The 18,440-nt window shown below is 44.4% G+C and overlaps 1 protein-coding gene across 1 annotated transcript in view; it reads right to left on the bottom strand.

The window, feature by feature from the left end:
- The window catches only part of LOC118396036 (neural-cadherin-like), a 109,391-nt gene extending 92,439 nt beyond the window's left edge, over positions 1-16,952 (bottom strand). The window contains exons 1-5 of the mRNA XM_035790182.2: positions 15,749-16,952; positions 3,355-3,552; positions 1,863-2,088; positions 1,197-1,401; positions 16-127 (exon numbers count right to left, since the gene is read on the bottom strand). Coding sequence (XP_035646075.2) covers positions 16-127; positions 1,197-1,401; positions 1,863-2,088; positions 3,355-3,552; positions 15,749-16,757 — 1,750 coding nt within the window. The 5' untranslated portion in view covers positions 16,758-16,952. The remainder of the gene's footprint in view (positions 1-15; positions 128-1,196; positions 1,402-1,862; positions 2,089-3,354; positions 3,553-15,748) is intronic.
- Between the last annotated feature and the right edge of the window lie 1,488 nt (positions 16,953-18,440).

The following is an 18,440-nucleotide window of genomic DNA, read 5'->3' as shown; positions in this document are numbered from 1 at the left end:
GCATTCTCATCTTACCTTGGAGGAGAGAGGTTGCTGTGGTGACTGTCTCAGAGACTCCATCAACACTGTAAATGGACTGGAGAAATTCTGGGACACAGTCGTTCTCATCCGTTATCACCACCTGGACCTGTTCAGGGGAAACGAGAGAGAGAAGAGGGGGATGAGGAGGAAAATAATATGGGGAAAGTTGGAAGGGAGGGAGCCAAGAGGGAGAGGAGATGGGGAAATGAGAGAGAGACAAGAGGGGGACAGGTGACAGAGAAGAGTGGGAAATAAATGGAAAATTAGCAAGTCTCTCGTAAACAATAAGTCAATTGTTACTGAAATATCATACTGGGAGGATAAAAACTAAATTGCACTTTAGTTTCTAAAAGTTGCCACCTCAACATTTCCTTTATCTTCCAGCTCATGAACTCTGCTTCTAAAATGGAAATGTTCCCGACCTGTCTTTTTGGCAGAACTAGGCCCTTAGTGCTGCACCCGTACTCACTCACTCACTCGCTCTGTCCCTCGCTCCATTCTCTCTCTCTCTCTCTCTCTCTCTCTCTCTCTCTCTCTCTCTCTCTCTCTCTCTCTCTCTCTCTCTCTCTCTCTCTCTCTCTCTCTCTCTCTCTCTCTCTCTCTCTCTCTCTCTCTCTCTCTCTCTCTCTCTCTGTGTGTAAAGCGTGAAGTGACAGCTGAGTAATAGCACTGAAAATAGCTGGAAAGGTTTCCTATAAGCCAACACTCTACGTCCAACAGACCAAGTCAGATATAAAGTTCTATTTTCTACCTGAAATGGGGAGTGTGGAATAAATATCTGACATGATAATTGGATGACAAAATCATTTACTAAATAATTGAGAAGGTTTAAATAAATTCTGGTAAGCAAACTGACTTCCAGGCTGAATTATATAGGGAGATGGCTGTCTGGTTGAGTCAACTTCATGGTTGCTATAGATTTGCTCGACACCTCGTGACAGTCTTTACTGTACATACAACACTTACACTGAGACATAGATAAGAAAGTAGTGTGACAAATTTGAGATTTAGGTGCCCAGACCATCCCTAGTTTCACAATGTCTTCCTTCCAAGTCCCGTTCTTCACTGGATCGAATGTGAGGAAGTCTGGAAATCGAGGCTAAATGCACACACATACACATACATCCCTCCTTTAACCCCACAGACACCAATTGCACACACACTCCATCACTAACTTCGATGGCGCTGTTGAGGCCCCCTGGACCCTCACTGGCCCTGACCATGAGGAGGTATCGTCTCTGATCATTCTCATAGTCCAGCGTGCGGGTCAGGCTGATCTCCCCCGTCTCCTGCTGCATGCTGAACAGGCTGCTGGGGTTGATCAGCAGGCTGTAGCTGATTGGCTGCTTCTGGAAGGAGATGGCCAACACCACCAGGAAGCTTAGAGGAAACAGAAATATGTCATTAACAGTATACTAATAGTATAGGGCTACAGTTCTGGACCAGAATAAGTGAAGTTGTGCCTGTTGTGGGACCAAGGATGTTCCCAATGTTGCTGTTTTCACTGATGTCGCAATGTGTGATATTCTAATTAAATCCCTAATCCCCATACAGAGTTGAATTGCAATGTCTGTGGACACGTGTGTGTGTGTGTGTGTGTGTGTGTGTGTGTGTGTGTGTGTGTGTGTGTGTGTGTGTGTGTGTGTGTGTGTGTGTGTGTGTGTGTGTGTGTGTGTGTGTGTGTGTGTGTGTGTGTGTGTGTGTGTGCGTGCGTGCGTGCGTGTGCGTGCGTGCGTGCGTGCGTGCGTGCGTGCGTGCGTGCGTGCGTGCGTGTGTGTGGCACTCAGGCTAGTGTATATCTATGTCATATGTGTATAAACCTATACACTCCCAGTACTCACGACTGTCCCTCTGGGGTGTTCTCTGGTATGGAGATAACATAGGACGCGTTGGTGAACTGTGGTGCTCTGGGTCCTGCTATGACCGACACCATGGCCCCAGCACTGCGGCTTCCCAGCCTGTCAAAGGCCACCACACTCAGCAGATACTCCCTGTCTCTCTGCAGGGGGAGACCCGTGGTCAGGACGTGACCACTCTTCTTGTCCACTGCAAAGCAGCCATCACCACCTGTTAGGTACATCAATCAGGCAATACATATATTAATGAATCAATCAGTCAGGTTTATTTGTAAAGCTCTTGTGTGTTGTGGCATTGATGTGAAAGGCATATTTCACCTGACTTGACCTGATTTGACTTGACTAGACAAATAGACTGAGGGTAATATTTCCATATTAATGTATTCATATACAGTAGCAACATCCTAATCCTAGTCTTGCTGTAAATCCATGCACAGACAGTACATTAGAGTACCATACAGTAAGGCTACCAACAATCACACTGTATAGAACGAGGTCAAATGTAAGCCAGTAGACTTTGCTGCTGCGCAAGATCAGTGCTGTCATCCTCTTTAGATGAAGAGTTAAACCTACGGAATGTTTGGAGGATTAAGTCATATAAATCATTGTTAAATCTGATTTAAAAATTCTAAGCGGGTGGTTGCTGGTTTCCATTTAGATTGTACCACTTGGGGCTCATCTGATGTCAGTGCTTAGTTACAATTCATCTTCAACATCTGTTTGAGTAGAATGAGGAAAGTGAAGTGGGTCAATCCCCTCAAAAAGTGGTACTGGTGGGTTTGACTGGTCATTTGGTGAGGGTTTTATCTGCATCAGTGGTAGTGCACTGAGTTCATGCAGGTCAGAGAAGAGTGGCAGATAGATAAACCCACCCCCCACTCCAGAACCCCCTCCTCAGCCCGCAGGGGCTCCACAGATCTCTTGACTGGACCCAGTGATGTAGTGCTATTTTATTAGCCACAAGAGCACATTTTCCTTTTTATTAGTCTACTGTATGATATAATTTTAGAATATACATATACTATAATGCATTATGCAAATGTAATGACGGTCTATACACATAGTGGCTCAAATAACATGTCATAAAAGGCCTACCTTATTATAAATTAGGCTTTCATCACTGTCAATCATGAAAGAAAAATGTTCACGTTTTACAGGTGAAACGTCCATGAGCCATCTGCATGCCAACCATTTGATCCCAATCACTTTCATGGGATTTATGCATTTTGATTTTATTCTTCTTGAATGATGTAAGTTGCATATTTTGTTTCAATCAAAACATATTTAGCCTAGTTGAGTTCTGGTGTCATGAGGAGAAAAATGTAACAAATAGCCTAATTACGTGGTGTTTTTGGTCTAACAGTAGAGCCTATCGTTATACTATGCTATTATATTCGGTTTGTTATGTACAATACTAATGAATCATTAAGTGATGGGCTTGGCCCACCGCGTGTGTGTCTATGTGTGCTTTCCGTACCATCGGCCAGAAAGTACTCCACCTCGCCATTGCTGCCCTCATCCCCGTCGCGGGCATGGAGCAGGTAAACCAGCACCCCAAGGGGGGCCTCGGAGGACACCACGGCCAGGTAGGGGTATGGCTCCATAGCCCACTCGGGGACATTGTCGTTGACATCTGTCACCATCAGCTTCACCTTGGTCAGGTACCAGTCAGGCCCTTGAGGACAGGAAAGGAGAGAGATATTGAGTCAACTGAAGAGACTAGACCATATAAATAGAATCCTGCTTTACTGCTTTTTATTTTTATTTTTTTACCCCAATTTTGTGGTATCCAATTGTTGTAGTAGCTACTATCTTGTCTCATCGCTACAACTCCCGTACGGGCTCGGGAGAGACGAAGGTCATGCGTCCTCCGATTCACAACCCAACCAGCCGTACTGCTTCTTAACACAGCGCACATCCAACCCGGAAGCCAGCCGCACCAATGTGCGGGAGGAAACACTGTGTACCTGGCAACCTTGGTTAGCGCTCACTGCGCCCGGCCCGCCACAGGAGTCGCTGGTGCGCGATGAGACAAGGACATCCCGACCGACCAAGCCCTCCCTAACCCGCACGACGCTAGGCCAATTGTGCGTCGCCCCACGGACCTCCCGTCGCGGCCGGTTACGACAGAGCCTGGGCGCGAACCCAGGGACTCTGATGGCACAGCTGGCGCTGCAGTACAGCGCCCTTAACCACTGCGCCACCCGGGAGGCGCTTTACTGCTTTTTTATGGGTACACTCAATACCCAAGCCAGTCTACCCATCAAAGAAAATTGATGGGGATTTCCATTCTAATCATTCTGTTTCTATGAGCTACACATAGTAAACTGCTCATCAAAATGAGTGCAGTCTAGGGCTACATAACAACAGTATCACCGATATAGTTCTCTGATTGATTCTTGCGCTACATGATTAAAGGCCTTTCTGGGATTGCAGGATGGATGTCACAATGTCACAAGGGTGAGGAGATGGTTCTTCACTTCAGGACAGCTGCCAGCCCAGCAGACTTCTTGAAACCCTGACTCCCCTGGGAGATTGGCCCAGCCACGAGCTGATCTGCCCTGACCCAGCAAAGCCTATGTGATCCCCCATGAGCTTGGCGATAATGCCTTACGTCCACAGACTCTTTGTCACCTGAACACTGCTACTGCCATGCTCTTTCCACGCTGGAATGAATAAGAAAATTCCTACAATCCAATTATCAATCTGCAGGGAGGAACCGGGAGTGTGAAAAAGAGAGAGAGAGAGAGAGAGAGAGAGAGAGAGAGAGAGAGAGAGAGAGAGAGAGAGAGAGAGAGAGAGAGAGAGAGAGAGAGAGAGAAAGGGGGAATAATAAGTTAAAACTGAGAGAGAATGAATGCAAGGTCTGAGATGTGGATATGGTCCACAGAGCTGAAACTGAAGGACTAGACAGAAAAGCACATTCAAACAATAGGTATGCTAAATATATAATCAAGAATGTTATGGCATTGTCAGGAAATTAAACAGTTTGAATGCTAAGCACGTTTTACAGATATTGAGAGATTAAGACTAGGACATAGACATATTGACTCATCAAATGCCATCAATTAAATCCACCTCTATGGGACGATCACACTCTCCTCAGTTGTTCTTTGTTTCACCTTAGCAAGGTTAGGTAGCTAGATTCCCACGCACATTATCCCGGGGTCAAAGGTAACAGAGGATTTGTCTTAAACCTCCTCTGTCTGACTACAGGCTATAAACGGGTCTCCTGTTGCAGGAAGTAGCTACTGACTTTCACCTTTACTGGTTTCCATGACAGCTGTTGTTTACCAAGGAGAAAGAGCTGTATGTCTGCTCTAACCCGACTCTGACCCTCCGTCACTCCCAGTCTATTACCTGGTCTATGATGTGCTATACTGTATTATACTGTATACTGTATGAGTTTGTATGATCTGTCATTTAATTGTTAGAGCACTAAGGAAATCTGGATAAAAAAAGGGGCTTTAGCTAGTGGGCGTGGTGGGGGGGTGGAAGGGGGTGTGGCAAGTCAAATCTAATTTTATTTGTCACGTGCCAATATGACTGGTGTAGACTTTACTGTGAAATGCTTGCTCACGAGCCCTTCCCAACGATGCAGAGTTTAAACAATGCAGGCTCCTGAGTGGCGCAGAGGCGTCACTACAGTTCCTGGTTCGAATCCAGGCTGTATCACGACCGGCCGTGAGTACCATAGGGCGGCGCACAATGGGCCCAGCATCGTCTGGGTTTGGCCCGGGGTAGGCCGTTAGTGTAAATAAGAATTTGTTCTTAACTGACTTGCCTAGTTAAATGAAGGTAAAATTAAAATATGGCGCGGACGGCTCACGCCTTGCCAGTGTAAAGAAATGTTAGCATTTTTAATCAAATTTCCTGCAGTTGTACAAATTTCTACATGAAGCTGAGAGACATTTTAGGAGTTTTAAAGCTAATTTACTGCAATTCTACAAATTATGTCATGTTGCCACGTTTTAAAGAATATGTCCTGCGATTCATGGAGCTGAGAGGTTCTTGCAATTTTATGCATTTTGCAATAGCTAATGCTATGTTCTATCTACACTGCCAAATTCATTGTTTTGGGAATTTTCAATTCTCCCTGACTCTCTAGCTTTTATTTTGGTGATGGCTAGTATTATATTATTTTTATAATATTAGAAAGATATATAGAGGTCCATTATCTTTTCTACGTTCTTTTATTTTCACTGTTTGTACTTAGGCAACCCAGCAAAACACTCCGACGGCCCACCCAAGGATTTCAGTGGCAGAAAAATCCCTGTTAGAGGGATAATAACTAAAAGGCAGAGGCTCGAGGAGATAATTAATCTAGTTTTGCTACCGGCGCTTTGAAGTCTGTTTGTGGAGAAAAGTTCTTGCGGATCAGGCGATAGCTCATTTGGATAAATAGAACAGTATCAAGGGGGCAGAGAAACTCATCAATGTTCAGATAGTATCTGTGGAAATGTCGACAGAGGCAGTTTACGCCAGCTAAAGAACTGTAAAAAAAGAAATCCAGAATCCATTTACGCTGAGCAATGATCATAGATATGTATTTTTTTCAGATCTGGAAGGTCTAAGAGGCACTCTATCAAGGACAAATCACTTTACATTTGGTTAAATATCGTTATGTTGTGACAAGCGGGGGGAGAAAGTGCAGTGCTTTTGCAAGTTTCTGCCTTTCCCAGCCATGTCTCTTATAGCTAATGGTGGTGATGATTTTACAAGGCTGGCTTAATAAGCTTGTTATGGAGCGTCTAATCAGTGCCAAGCCACATAATTACAGACCATCCGGACTAGAATGATAATGAAGAGTGTGTCAAAGCCGACGTGTGTGTGTGTGTGTGTGCACGTGTGCATGAGGCTCCTATGATCTATGGAGCCACAAAAAGAGCAGTGATAAAAACACTCAGGCTGGAACTCGCCTCACAGCATCTCACCTGACTGAGACCAAGTGCTATAATCAAATGAATGTAAGACAAATCAGATTTAAGTCTCCTCTGAATTTACAAAGCCCATACAAAGTATTAACTGAAGGTCAATCGGATGAATAAGGTCTACTGTTCAGTATCTAACAAAAAATAGCATCTGCTAAATGGCTGTAATGAAATGTAACGTGATAAATTGGATAGCAGGTATAACACATTAGGAGTGTCACAGTGTGCTGTTCCCTCCAATGTCTCCCTGCAGGGATGTTGTGTTGTTGCTGCCTGCTGGTAATCCTCTCCTTGGGCAGTAGCTATATAAAGCTGCTAAGTGGCTTGCTGGTATAAAAAAGTTTTCTCAAGTGCTCCTCTCATAGACTGCCCACGGTACAAGGAGGGATATGTGTGTGTGTGTGTGTGTGTGTGTGTGTGTGTGTGTGTGTGTGTGTGTGTGTGTGTGTGTGTGTGTGTGTGTGTGTTCATATGTGGAGTGCAATGCACGGCAGAGAAGCCTAAGAGAACAGAGTAGTATAAGAGGACAGTACAAAGGAAACTGAGCAGCCTAAGTAGTCTATGGCACTACACGAACAGCTAAACAAAACACTACATGTGAACACACACAAGTGAACATGATCTGTGTATAGTACACAATACAGGACAGCACTCGAACACAGCACAGGAGAGAATTGTATTGCGATATACCATCTAATTTCTGTCATTTCAAAGGCTCCACATAATATGGACCCCACACTGATTTGCCTACTGCTTCTTCTTCGAGCCCGTTGCAGGAAAATAAAACATGCAACAAATATATCAATTGGGTACCAAATTAATAGAAATTGCATCTGCAAACATAAATACCCGATGGTGCATCAGAGACCTTTTAGGCATGCTTTTTAGCAGTCTGTGGGTATAAAGTGAATTTCAGCGCAGCAGGGAAGAATTAAGACATATTAACCAAACGTTTGCCGTGTTAAAGGGGCCCTATTGTAAATCCCCCCACTGTGAGCCTAAAGCACTGTGAGTCTGGACCAGTCAGCATAGGATCAACACACTGAAAGCTCAGAGGACTGAAATCTATTAAGATCCGTCCTCTGCACTCTGTACTGTAGTGGCTCAAGGCTTCCAAGGTTCGGACACACACAGAGCTCCACAGGCACACTAACTGTAATCGTGTGCACGCATGCACACACACAATCTAACACACCATTTAAATGCAATGCATTGCTGACTAGGTGACACAGAAGTGAATCTAAATGGCTTCACACATATGGAATATATATATACAATATCCTCTATAACAGAATCTAATGTAAAGTCAAATATTCTTTAGCCTTATCCTGCTTTCCTTGTGGGGCTCTCCTTATTGTCTTCTGTTGTGTGTTGCGAGGAGAAAGGACACTAGCAGTAAGGAGATAGTTGTACACTTCAGGCTCTTTCGTCCCTCCAGCTGTTATCACCACACTGGGCCTGAAGTGGATTGGGAACAGTGGGGAGTTCATAGAAACACTATACAACTCTAAGAAAAGACTCTGTAAAAGCCACTTCACAACAGAGAGCCAGAAGAGGGTTGTGGCTAAAAGGAGAGTCATCTCTCTTCCAGGAAAAGTGTGGACATTCCCAGGTCGGGAGCATCCCCCTCCGTCTCTTGCTCTGTCCCTCGCTCCATCCTCTCTCTCTCTCTCTCTCTCCATCCATCCATCCTCTCTCTCTCTCTCTCTCTCTCTCTCTCTCCATATCTCTCTCTCTCTCTATCCCCCTCTGTAACCAGAACCGGGGGTGTTGTTCATAAAACAGAATTATTTTGTCCATGCACCTCTATATGTGGCTATCTGTTTATGTTCGAGGCTTCAGAAAGCTCACGCTCTATGCTGAGCTCCTTTGGTGGAGGGAGGGGTCATGTTTGTGTTATGATGGTGATGGTAGCTATAGGAGCGTAATGATAAGTGTGGGGCCAATTTGGAGGATCCACTCTCAGTGGTGTTCTCAGGTCTAGAATGGGATCGTAATGGAGAATAATGGGGCTGCTCTAAAAGCGGACGTGGCCTCTCTGGAACTCTCTCACCCTCCGACCGACTCCAACACTAAGTCACCGAGAGGCCTCTAACAAATCGACACAACACAACAAAACGGGTGTTAGCTTGCCAGCTGCCTCTACCAAACCAAGACAACAGGTGTTAGCTAGCATACTGCTTCTACCTAACGAACATAATGGGTCGTTAGCTAGCATATTGCCTCTACCAAACCAAGACAACAGGTGTTAGCTAGCATACTGCCTCTGCCAAACCAAGACAACAGGTGTTAGCCAGCATGCTGCCTCTGCCAAACCAAGACAACAGGTGTTAGCTAGCATGCTGCCTCTACCAAACCAAGACAGCAGGTGTTAGCTAGCATGCTGCCTCTACCAAACCAATACAACAGGTGTTAGCTAGCATGCTGCCTCTACCAAACCAAGAGAACAGGTGTTAGCCTGCATACTGCCTCTACCAAACCAAGACAACAGGTGTTAGCTAGCATACTGCGTCTACCTAACGAACATAATGGGTCGTTAGCTAGCATACTGCCTCTACCAAACAAAGACAACAGGTGTTAGCTAGCATGCTGCCTCTACCAAACCAAGACAACAGGTGTTAGCTAGCATACTGCCTCTACCAAACCAAGACAACAGGTGTTAGCTAGTATGCTGCCTCTACCAAACCAAGACAACAGGTGTTAGCTAGCATACTGACTCTATTTTGACTCATCACATATGCTGCTGCTACTATTTATAATCTATTCTGTTTCCTAGGCTCTTTATCACTACCTATATGTACATATCTACCTCAATAACCACATCCCCCTCCCTGCACATCAACTCGGTACTGGTACCCCGTGTATATAGTCAAGTTATCGTTACTCATTGTGTGTTTATTTCTTTGTTATTATCTTTCTATGATATTTATATTTTTCTCTCTGCATTGTTGGGAAGGGCCCGTAAGTAAGCATTTCACTGTTAGTCTCACCTGTTGTTTACAAAGCATGTGGCAAATCTAATTTGATTTGACACATACACTCTACACCTCTCCCCTACACACACACACACACATTAAGACAGCAGCGTGTTTAGAAGTGTTGTTAATGGGGACAGGAGTGAGGATAAACCACTCATTTTCTGAATGTAATCCAGTGAACAGCCTGTGCTGTATACCATCATCTCCCCACACACATCGTAATCTGCATTAGTAGGAAGCCAGCGTGATTAAACCAGATCAATGCTCATCACACAGCGGGAGAGTAGAGGAGGAGGTATCAACACCCAACGTTTAACACCCCTGATCACTAACTTGGATGATTATATTAGTGTGACAGAAGTGACATATTAAAAACAGAAATCTATGATGATCTCTTATTTACATGGTAAATAAGATTATTAAGGGGACTTAATTCCCCAAATCTTTGATTATCCTATATCTCATAGTACAATACTAATGCATTATCAGGAGTGTTTAATTTTTTACAATTTAAATGCATGACTTTCTGGTATTAAATGTTTAATATCAACGTGATAAAAGTATGACTTAATTATGACAAATGTATGATTATTTTATTAAGTACCATACAATTCTTAGGAACTAAATTAAAGATTTGACAGATGCAGTGAATGTTATGCACCCAAGAGATCCACCATAAGCAACTTAACACACATTCATGCAATTAATGATTAAAATGCTATCGCTCTGGCCTCCTGGGGCACAAAGAGCACAAGTAATTAGACGCCACACATATTGTGCAATAGTCACGATGTGAAACAATTTGAACCTCTCGAAAGCGTTGACACAGAAAAAACTTGATTTAAATTATTTCTCATGGTTTCTATCCTGAGCATCTCTGTAGTGTATTATGTGTTGAGCTTAAGACCAGGATGTCACGTTCTTTCAAAATCGAACCCAGAAGCAGACCAGAACAAGGAGAGTAGGAAGAAGGTGAGTATTTATTTACAAGTGAATGTGAATGGGTAGATATATCCAGGTGGCGTAGCGGGCAGCGGTGGTGAGTTGATGGGAGTAAATAGGTGGATCCAATGGGGTAGCAGAATCCTCCGACGACAAGGCGGGAATGGGGTAAATGATCCGGGTGAGTAACTGAAGACAGAACAAACGGAGGTAAGTTTAAGGCAAGCAATACGTAAAAAACAAAACAAATTCTATCCAACTTGAGGCTGATACTATGGCACAACATACTGTTCATGGCTAACGATCCGGCAGGGAATGGATGTCAGGTCTGGGCTTATGAAGAGGAGAGATGATGATCAGGGCCAGGTGTGCAGATAGCTGATGGGATACAGGTGCGGGTAATCAGAACTCCCAACTGGCTACATTGCCCGGCAACCAGACAGGGTGCGTTCCAGGACGCCGGAACAAACACTCCAGGACAGAACACAGGCAAAAAACAGACTCAGGAAACGGGATTCGTGACACAGGAACTCTAAGTACAGTACTGTATTGCAGAAGCCTAAGATGGAAGTTACACCCAGATCTGGATCATTATGCTTGGTGTGTGTGTGTGTGTGTCTGTGTGTGCGTGTCCACTGGAAGCACTACTAATGACTCCACCACCATCACTACTGTCCCATCCTCCTTCTCAGACCATCATAAGACTGTGGAGACCATATGTTCTTATTAGTCCACAGCATGAAGCCGGACCCCCACACTGACGATATGGAGAGGAGGACCACATTAATTTGTTCCATAGAGAACAATATGTCGAACCACACGACGAGAACAATGCACAGACATACTGTCAAACTTGGATTAAAGCACACACGGGGGTAGCCCGACCACAGACGCAGAAGCCATAAAAAAAAGCATAGGATACAGTATATGTTCCAACTGTAATGGGAATACAACAAATGGAATGCTAAGCAGTCAGCAGTAGACACAGAGTTGTTCACACATCAGCCTGGGTTGTGGGTATGCTACATCACCATGGGCTCTCCCCTTCTTTCTCTCTCTTTTTCTCTGTGCACACACACACACACACACACACACACACACACACACACACACACACACACACACACACACACACACACACACACACACACACACACACACACACACCAACAAGCTGGCCAATACTGTACATACTGATGACTCATGTCAGCCTTGCTTTGTTTTGATCACGAGCCAGCTTCAAATTTCTTCCTTCAATCTTTAATCAAACTGCCAGTTCATCTTTTGACAGAAGTCCCTTACAACATGTTACGCCATTACGGCAATTACATGTATTTTCTCTTACGGAAATTCCTATCGATATACTGTACCAAGCAACTCTGCCAGACATATAATTTTTCTGCAGCAAAATCTCTTTGTTCACAAAACAAAACATTTCAGAGCTGTCTATACACCCTGTAGTTTGGTTTTAATTAACAGCTCTTCTCGTGGGCTGAAAGTTGAGCCGCAACCTTTGTTTTACTCAGTTAATTGGACCTCAGGGGGAAAAAGGTAAAGAAACTCAACACAATATAGATAAATAAACACAGACCAGACGATTCCTTTGGTAGGTCTGAGTGCCAACACCAATTTTCTATGCTCAGTCTGGTCTTGGCTCGTCTGGTCTGAAACGCCTGGCTCTGATTCATTAAATGGTCCCAGAAAGTTACATCTGTGGTCCGCTCAATCACAGTCCTAACTCTTTACCAGTTTGCAAAATATTAGTAGCAGTCTATGACAGGCCTTCTCTGACACATAAATTGTGTTTAAAGCAATGTTTTGTGACTGGAACAGAAGCCTGCTTGCTTAATCAATAGCGGCAAATCGATTCTGGCCCAGAGGGGAAATGCCAACAGCGAGGATGTGGAGCTGAGGCAAAACAAAACTCAGTAAACAAAGATGTTTCTGGATTGACAGACAGGGGTTGTGGCCCTTCAAAATCTTTATACGGAATATCGCCGGCCGGTCGGCGAGATTTACGCGACAACTAAGCGCATTGAAGCGCGAGGCTAAACTTTTCTGCTTTATGGTCCTGTAGCTACCACGTTGTAGCAGGGTGAAGCAAACCCGTGCACATGCCCAGACACTCTGTGTGACTGTGTTCAAGCACATCGCAATATCTACAGAGCTGCTCGTGGCAACATTATAACGTTGAGTCTACCTTAACTTAACAACTATGTTTAGGTGTCAACTACATTCCAAAAGAACAGAAGGCCAGCTAGAATGTTAGACAAATAAAACAACAGACAGGATCTCCTTGCACAAACACCCCGACCCGCCCTTCTGGATCTGTACTGCTGCACCATCGGTAAAACCTGTCATTTGTGTAACACCACCTCAGCTGGTGGTGACTGGGGCTACTGTAAGGACCACTGTAGTCATTTATCACTCAGCATGGTGCATGGGCACATAGCAGGGAATCCGTGCCTTAGGAATACTCCTCCAAGGAGGAGGAGGAGGAGAGAGGCATTTGCCCCTGACTGTCACTATTCTCTTCCTCCCTGGCTGCCATATCTTGGGCCTGACAATTTCTGTAATAATGGACATAAATAATGCAACCTCTCGGTCTAATAAACCCTCTGCCCTGGACCCATCCTCATGGAACTAGGCTACACCTCTCCTTTCTCCTGGCCATCAGATGAGCAGTGGAGCAGCTGTGGTGCTGTACATTGGAGGAGACAGCATTGCAGGGAAGCATGTTCCTCTGACACGGCCAGACAGACAAATGTGCGCCCCAAATGGCACCCTATTCCCTATAGTGTGCACTACTTTGGACCAAGGCCAATAGAGCTCTATGTAAGGAATAGAGTGCCACTTGGGGCAAAGACAATATCCAAGCAGAACATAGAGCAGAAATATATTGGGTAGAAACTAACATGCAACTGCTTGTAAATGTATTGACAATGTACTTCAAGCAGAAAGGAGCTATGTCCCACCACAGGGAGGTAAACATACACACACACACACAAACACACACACATGGGCGTGCGCATACACACAAATCCGCAAGCACGCATGCATGGACGCACACACACACATCTTGAGTTTCTTTACAAATGTAATAAATGCAGATGGCATGGCATTGTGAAATAGTTTTCTGTATTAAATATACAGCCCCAGAGTCACACATTACACAGGAATTAAGATCAGGTCTCTTCCCAATTAATTTCATATCACATTATGAACATGCAAATGTATTTGCAACTATACAAGAGCCTGACTAGAATTAGAGAGCTGAAGTTCTCTGACAAAGCAGGCTGTGCTTAGGTGCTATATGGATAATGGAGAGCTGATATAGAATCAGATCCCAGTAAAGAACAAGAAGGCCCGCACACTGTTAAAGCTCCCAATTCACTGCTTTATTGACACTGTTTCCATCCAAAATGGATCTTCGTCAGGTAATCTTATTCATTTTGATCTTGAAGGAGAAACTGATCTTAATTCAGCACTCCTACAGTTAGAAGATATAATACATACGACCCTTGGTGATTACCACAAGCTGAGACACGGCTCCACTCCAAACCACCACCCTGCCAACAGGGGAATCACTCCAGTCCAATCTCACCCCTCTCTTCCACCTCACCGAGGACTATCCCGTTTGCTCAATACTCCTCCAGTCTCCTGCCCCTTCCAATACCATTAACTGATTCAAGCACAGGGGGAGGAAAAAGTCACAGTCGAAGAGAAACAGCTTATACTTTACATTCTGTTCCAATAAAACTAAGCTATTAAGCTGATAGCCTTTGTGGAAACTAAATCTTTACACAGGACTAATGTAGAGTTCTCTCTACCTCTCTCCAACATGACACCTTACTAGTGTCTATCATGATGACCTAATTCACTGGCTTCTCCTTCTGTCTCCCCATGCCGATTCCTCAGCTACTGGTGTAGAGGTGACAGAGAGAGACTACACATACACTCTTAGAAAAAAGGGTTCAAAAAGTGTTCCTCGGATGTCCCAATAGGAGAATCCTTTTTGGTTCCATGTAGAACCTTCTGTGGAAATGGTTCTACATGTAACCAAAAAGGGTTCTACCTGGAACCAAAGGAGTTCTACCTGGAATCAAAAAGGGTTCTTCAAAGAGTTCCCCAATGAGGACAGCCTGGGGGTGTAGACAAGTGGCCACTGGGCCACATGCACACAGCTTTAGTGACACAAGTCACACTAATATCCTTGTGGACCCACATGCTATAGCTACCTGCTTCACCACACAGCCACAGGGATAAAATGGAACACAAGCAAACCACATGCAGTATAGCATACTAATAAGTGAAAGATTGTTGGTGCAAAACAGACTCAAAATAAAAACCCAGCAGAATATGTGTTTAAACACAAAAAGGGTGATGTGTGATGGGTAGTCTGCTTTTTCAAGGATGAAAATAAAACTCAAAAGACCAGCCCTCAAGGAAGCAGACAGCATTGGGGTCACACTGGATCTCCACTCCGAAATGGTTCATGTTGGAAACAACTTCACAGCCGAGTCTACAGTAGAGTCTATGGTAGCCATAAATTGAGTCTATTTAAGAAGAAGAATATTTGGCCCTAATTAAAATAACCATAATTATTTGGCCCTAATTTTAAAAGGTAATAGCTGTTAGAGTTATCCATAAACATGAGATACATCATATTATTGTATGAGCATGTCATAATTACAAATCATGTTGTTGTTTTTTTCCCACTGAAGCAGGTAAAGGGATACCTTGTGTACCTGTTGGATGTATTGTAGCTAGCCTGCGCTAATAGCCTTTTCTGACCTGGCTATTTATCCCAATGTACATTATGCTCTTTTGGGGCATTACTGAGGGATAGTGACTGCAGGGGGACTTTTATTTCAGTCACCCAGATGGTCGTAAAATACTGCGCTATTAAAGTGACATCATGCATGCGTAATAGACGTTTGCCAATTAAATAAGGGCATTACCACTCCGCACATATCGCACTGAAGACAAGCACCCAGTAAAGTGCAGATTTAGTACACACCTTGTTGATCTTGTATTTTGACAGTAAATTCCACGAACGGTTCAGTCTCCCTGTCCAGGCGCCTGGCTACCGCGATATGTCCACTCTCCTTGTCCACGTTGATTGGGGTGATATCTGTCTCCGGGTAAACCAGCTCAAATGAGGCTGCCTGAAACCTGGCTGGGCTCAGGTTCATAACGACTGAACCGATACTTACATCTTCGGATACATTGAGGAAGACCGTGCTACCAGAGTCCAACAATGCCCTCTGCATCCGCCCTGCCCTGCCCAGGCGGCCTAACTCCCCTGTCTGGCCTGGGCGTAGTGGGCACCACTGTCGTGGGTTAACCGTGACCTCAACCCCCTTACTGATTCTGCTGGGCCAACCGTGGTCTTTTGCAAAAACATAGAACTTGACTGTAGATGGAAGCCCCAGTATGGAGTCCACCAGTAAAACTTCACCCGTTCGTGGTACCACGTAGAATCTGCCGTTTTTGGGAACGGAGAAGTATGTCAACTCTGCGTTCTTTCCACTGTCTGCATCAAGTGCATTTACCGTGTGAACCACAGACCGGAGTGGAGTCGCGTCATTCAAAGTTAATTTCAAGTCTGCACTGCGAAAAGTGGGTTCGTGGTCGTTGGTGTCCAAAACGTCCACTTTCACCGACGCAACCTCAAAGACAACATGGTCCGCTGACACGCATGTTTGGCAACATAAACATATTCTCAGTAGGTATTCGGAACGCTCTTCCCTGTCCAAAACCTTGGAAGTTTTAAGTAATATATTTCCCCGTTTGTGGTGGGCAAAGACGTGGAAATCCTCGCTGCCATTTCCATACAGTTTAAAGTGCATTCCCGATTCTGGACACCATTTTTGTGGGTTGATGCGTTTAACAGGAATGCTTAGTCCGTTCACTTTTGATGCCGTCGGCGAGTTCTCAAATGCGTGCCCATAAAAGAAAGGCAGTCGATCATCCGATTTATATCCAAAAACAAACGTCAGGCAATAAGACAGTAAAATAACCCACATCGTGGTGGTAACAAGTTTTAGCCTACCACCAAGTGGTTCAGGAGTTTCAATTGTGACAGCAAATCATTGAAAGGCAAAATAAAAATGTCCCGGTCTGGTAAAATCTAAAAGCTGTCACATATTTGTACGATGTCTCCTCCATGAATTGATCTTTGTCTACTGAACTTTCACTGTCGCTGGTTCAATTCAGCACTACGTGCAGTCCACCGCTGCAGGCAGTTACTGGCTGCTCGCTACCAGCAGCTTTCAGCCCTGGCGTGCTGGACAGCGCCAAGCGCGGGGGCGTGGCGCACGGGGACAGAATCCTCGCACCCCATGTGACCGCCTGGAGGATTCTTAGATCAAGTCCGTTGGGATCAAGTCCGTTCCAATGCGGTCAAGACGTCTGCGACAATAAACAAACCACAAGTACAACCATGAACCATTGAGCACTCTCAGTTATTGATCTCCACTCTTCAGTCCGAAGCCTTAGTGGGAGTTGAGCAGTGAAGCAGCTCTTTCCTAGCACAAACCTAGCACAAAGTCCATTTCAACTCAGAGATTAAATTTGATGTGGAAAGCTAGGAATATGACAAATGGAGACAATATGAATACACAGCATAATAGCAAATGGGGAATCAAGGTTAGGCTGCTGTAAATGGGCCCTCAAGCAACAACAAAAACATGCATTGTGAGATATAACCGAAAGGTCGCTGGTTTGAATCCCAAGCCGGCTAGGTGGAAGAAATCTGCCATTATGCACTTGAGCAAGGCAGTTAACCCTGAAACAACAACTCCCCAGGCGCCGATGACATGGATGTAGATTAAGGCAGCCCCCTGCACCTCTCTAATTCAGAGGGGTTGGGTTAAATGCAGAAGACACAGTTCGGTTGAATGCAATCAGTTGTGCAGCTGACTAGATATCCCTGTTCCCTATTATCAGAGTGAGAAAAGGGATTTGCAAACTGTGCCGTATCTCTGTGCTGCCTGTGTGCTGTGTTCAGCAGAGTGTTAACAATCAACACTGTCACTGCTCCTTATCCCCTGCCAGTGTACCCACCCACAATCCAGAACACCCCTACATTATTATCTGCACACATACAAATCCTCACAGAAATGTTAAGGCTCTTGATTCTTACAGTACATGGCGATAGCTAAATATGTGGATATGGACTGTGCATAGGCCTGTTCCATGTTGCAAAATGTGTTTTCAGTGACACAAAATATATAAGAGGATAAAGGTATAGTGGAACTGAATGCCTTGTTGTCATTCATCACGTTGTGGACGCTGTCTATTGAGGTGAGTCTCGATTCTCCCCACTTCCTTTGTAAATAACATTTCTTGTCACAGATTGAAATACATTGGATTAGTGTAAGCATTGGCTGGAGGGAGTTTCCAACATTGTTAAATGACCGGGAGTGTGCAAGTGCACATTTATGAACAGGGGTCAAGGGCTCCTCCCTGACCAGTACATTTTAAAAGAGGATCTAGTACTTAGGTTTTATTAGGATTCACATTAGCTGCTGCCAAGTCAGAAGCTCCTCTTCCTGGGGTCCAAACAAGGTTAAAACAACTACATCACAACAAAACACAACAACAGCATACATCATAAAACAATACATCACACAATATTATGTTATTACATTATTAGTCACTTATTACAAATGTACAATATAAAATCCACAATACCAAAATACCACAAC

The sequence above is a fragment of the Oncorhynchus keta genome, chromosome 17 (genome assembly GCF_023373465.1).
Source record: "Oncorhynchus keta strain PuntledgeMale-10-30-2019 chromosome 17, Oket_V2, whole genome shotgun sequence".
Taxonomy (NCBI): Eukaryota; Metazoa; Chordata; class Actinopteri; order Salmoniformes; family Salmonidae; genus Oncorhynchus; species Oncorhynchus keta.
The sequence above is the reverse complement of the archived record's forward strand: the minus strand, read 5'-3'. Positions and strand labels throughout refer to the sequence as shown.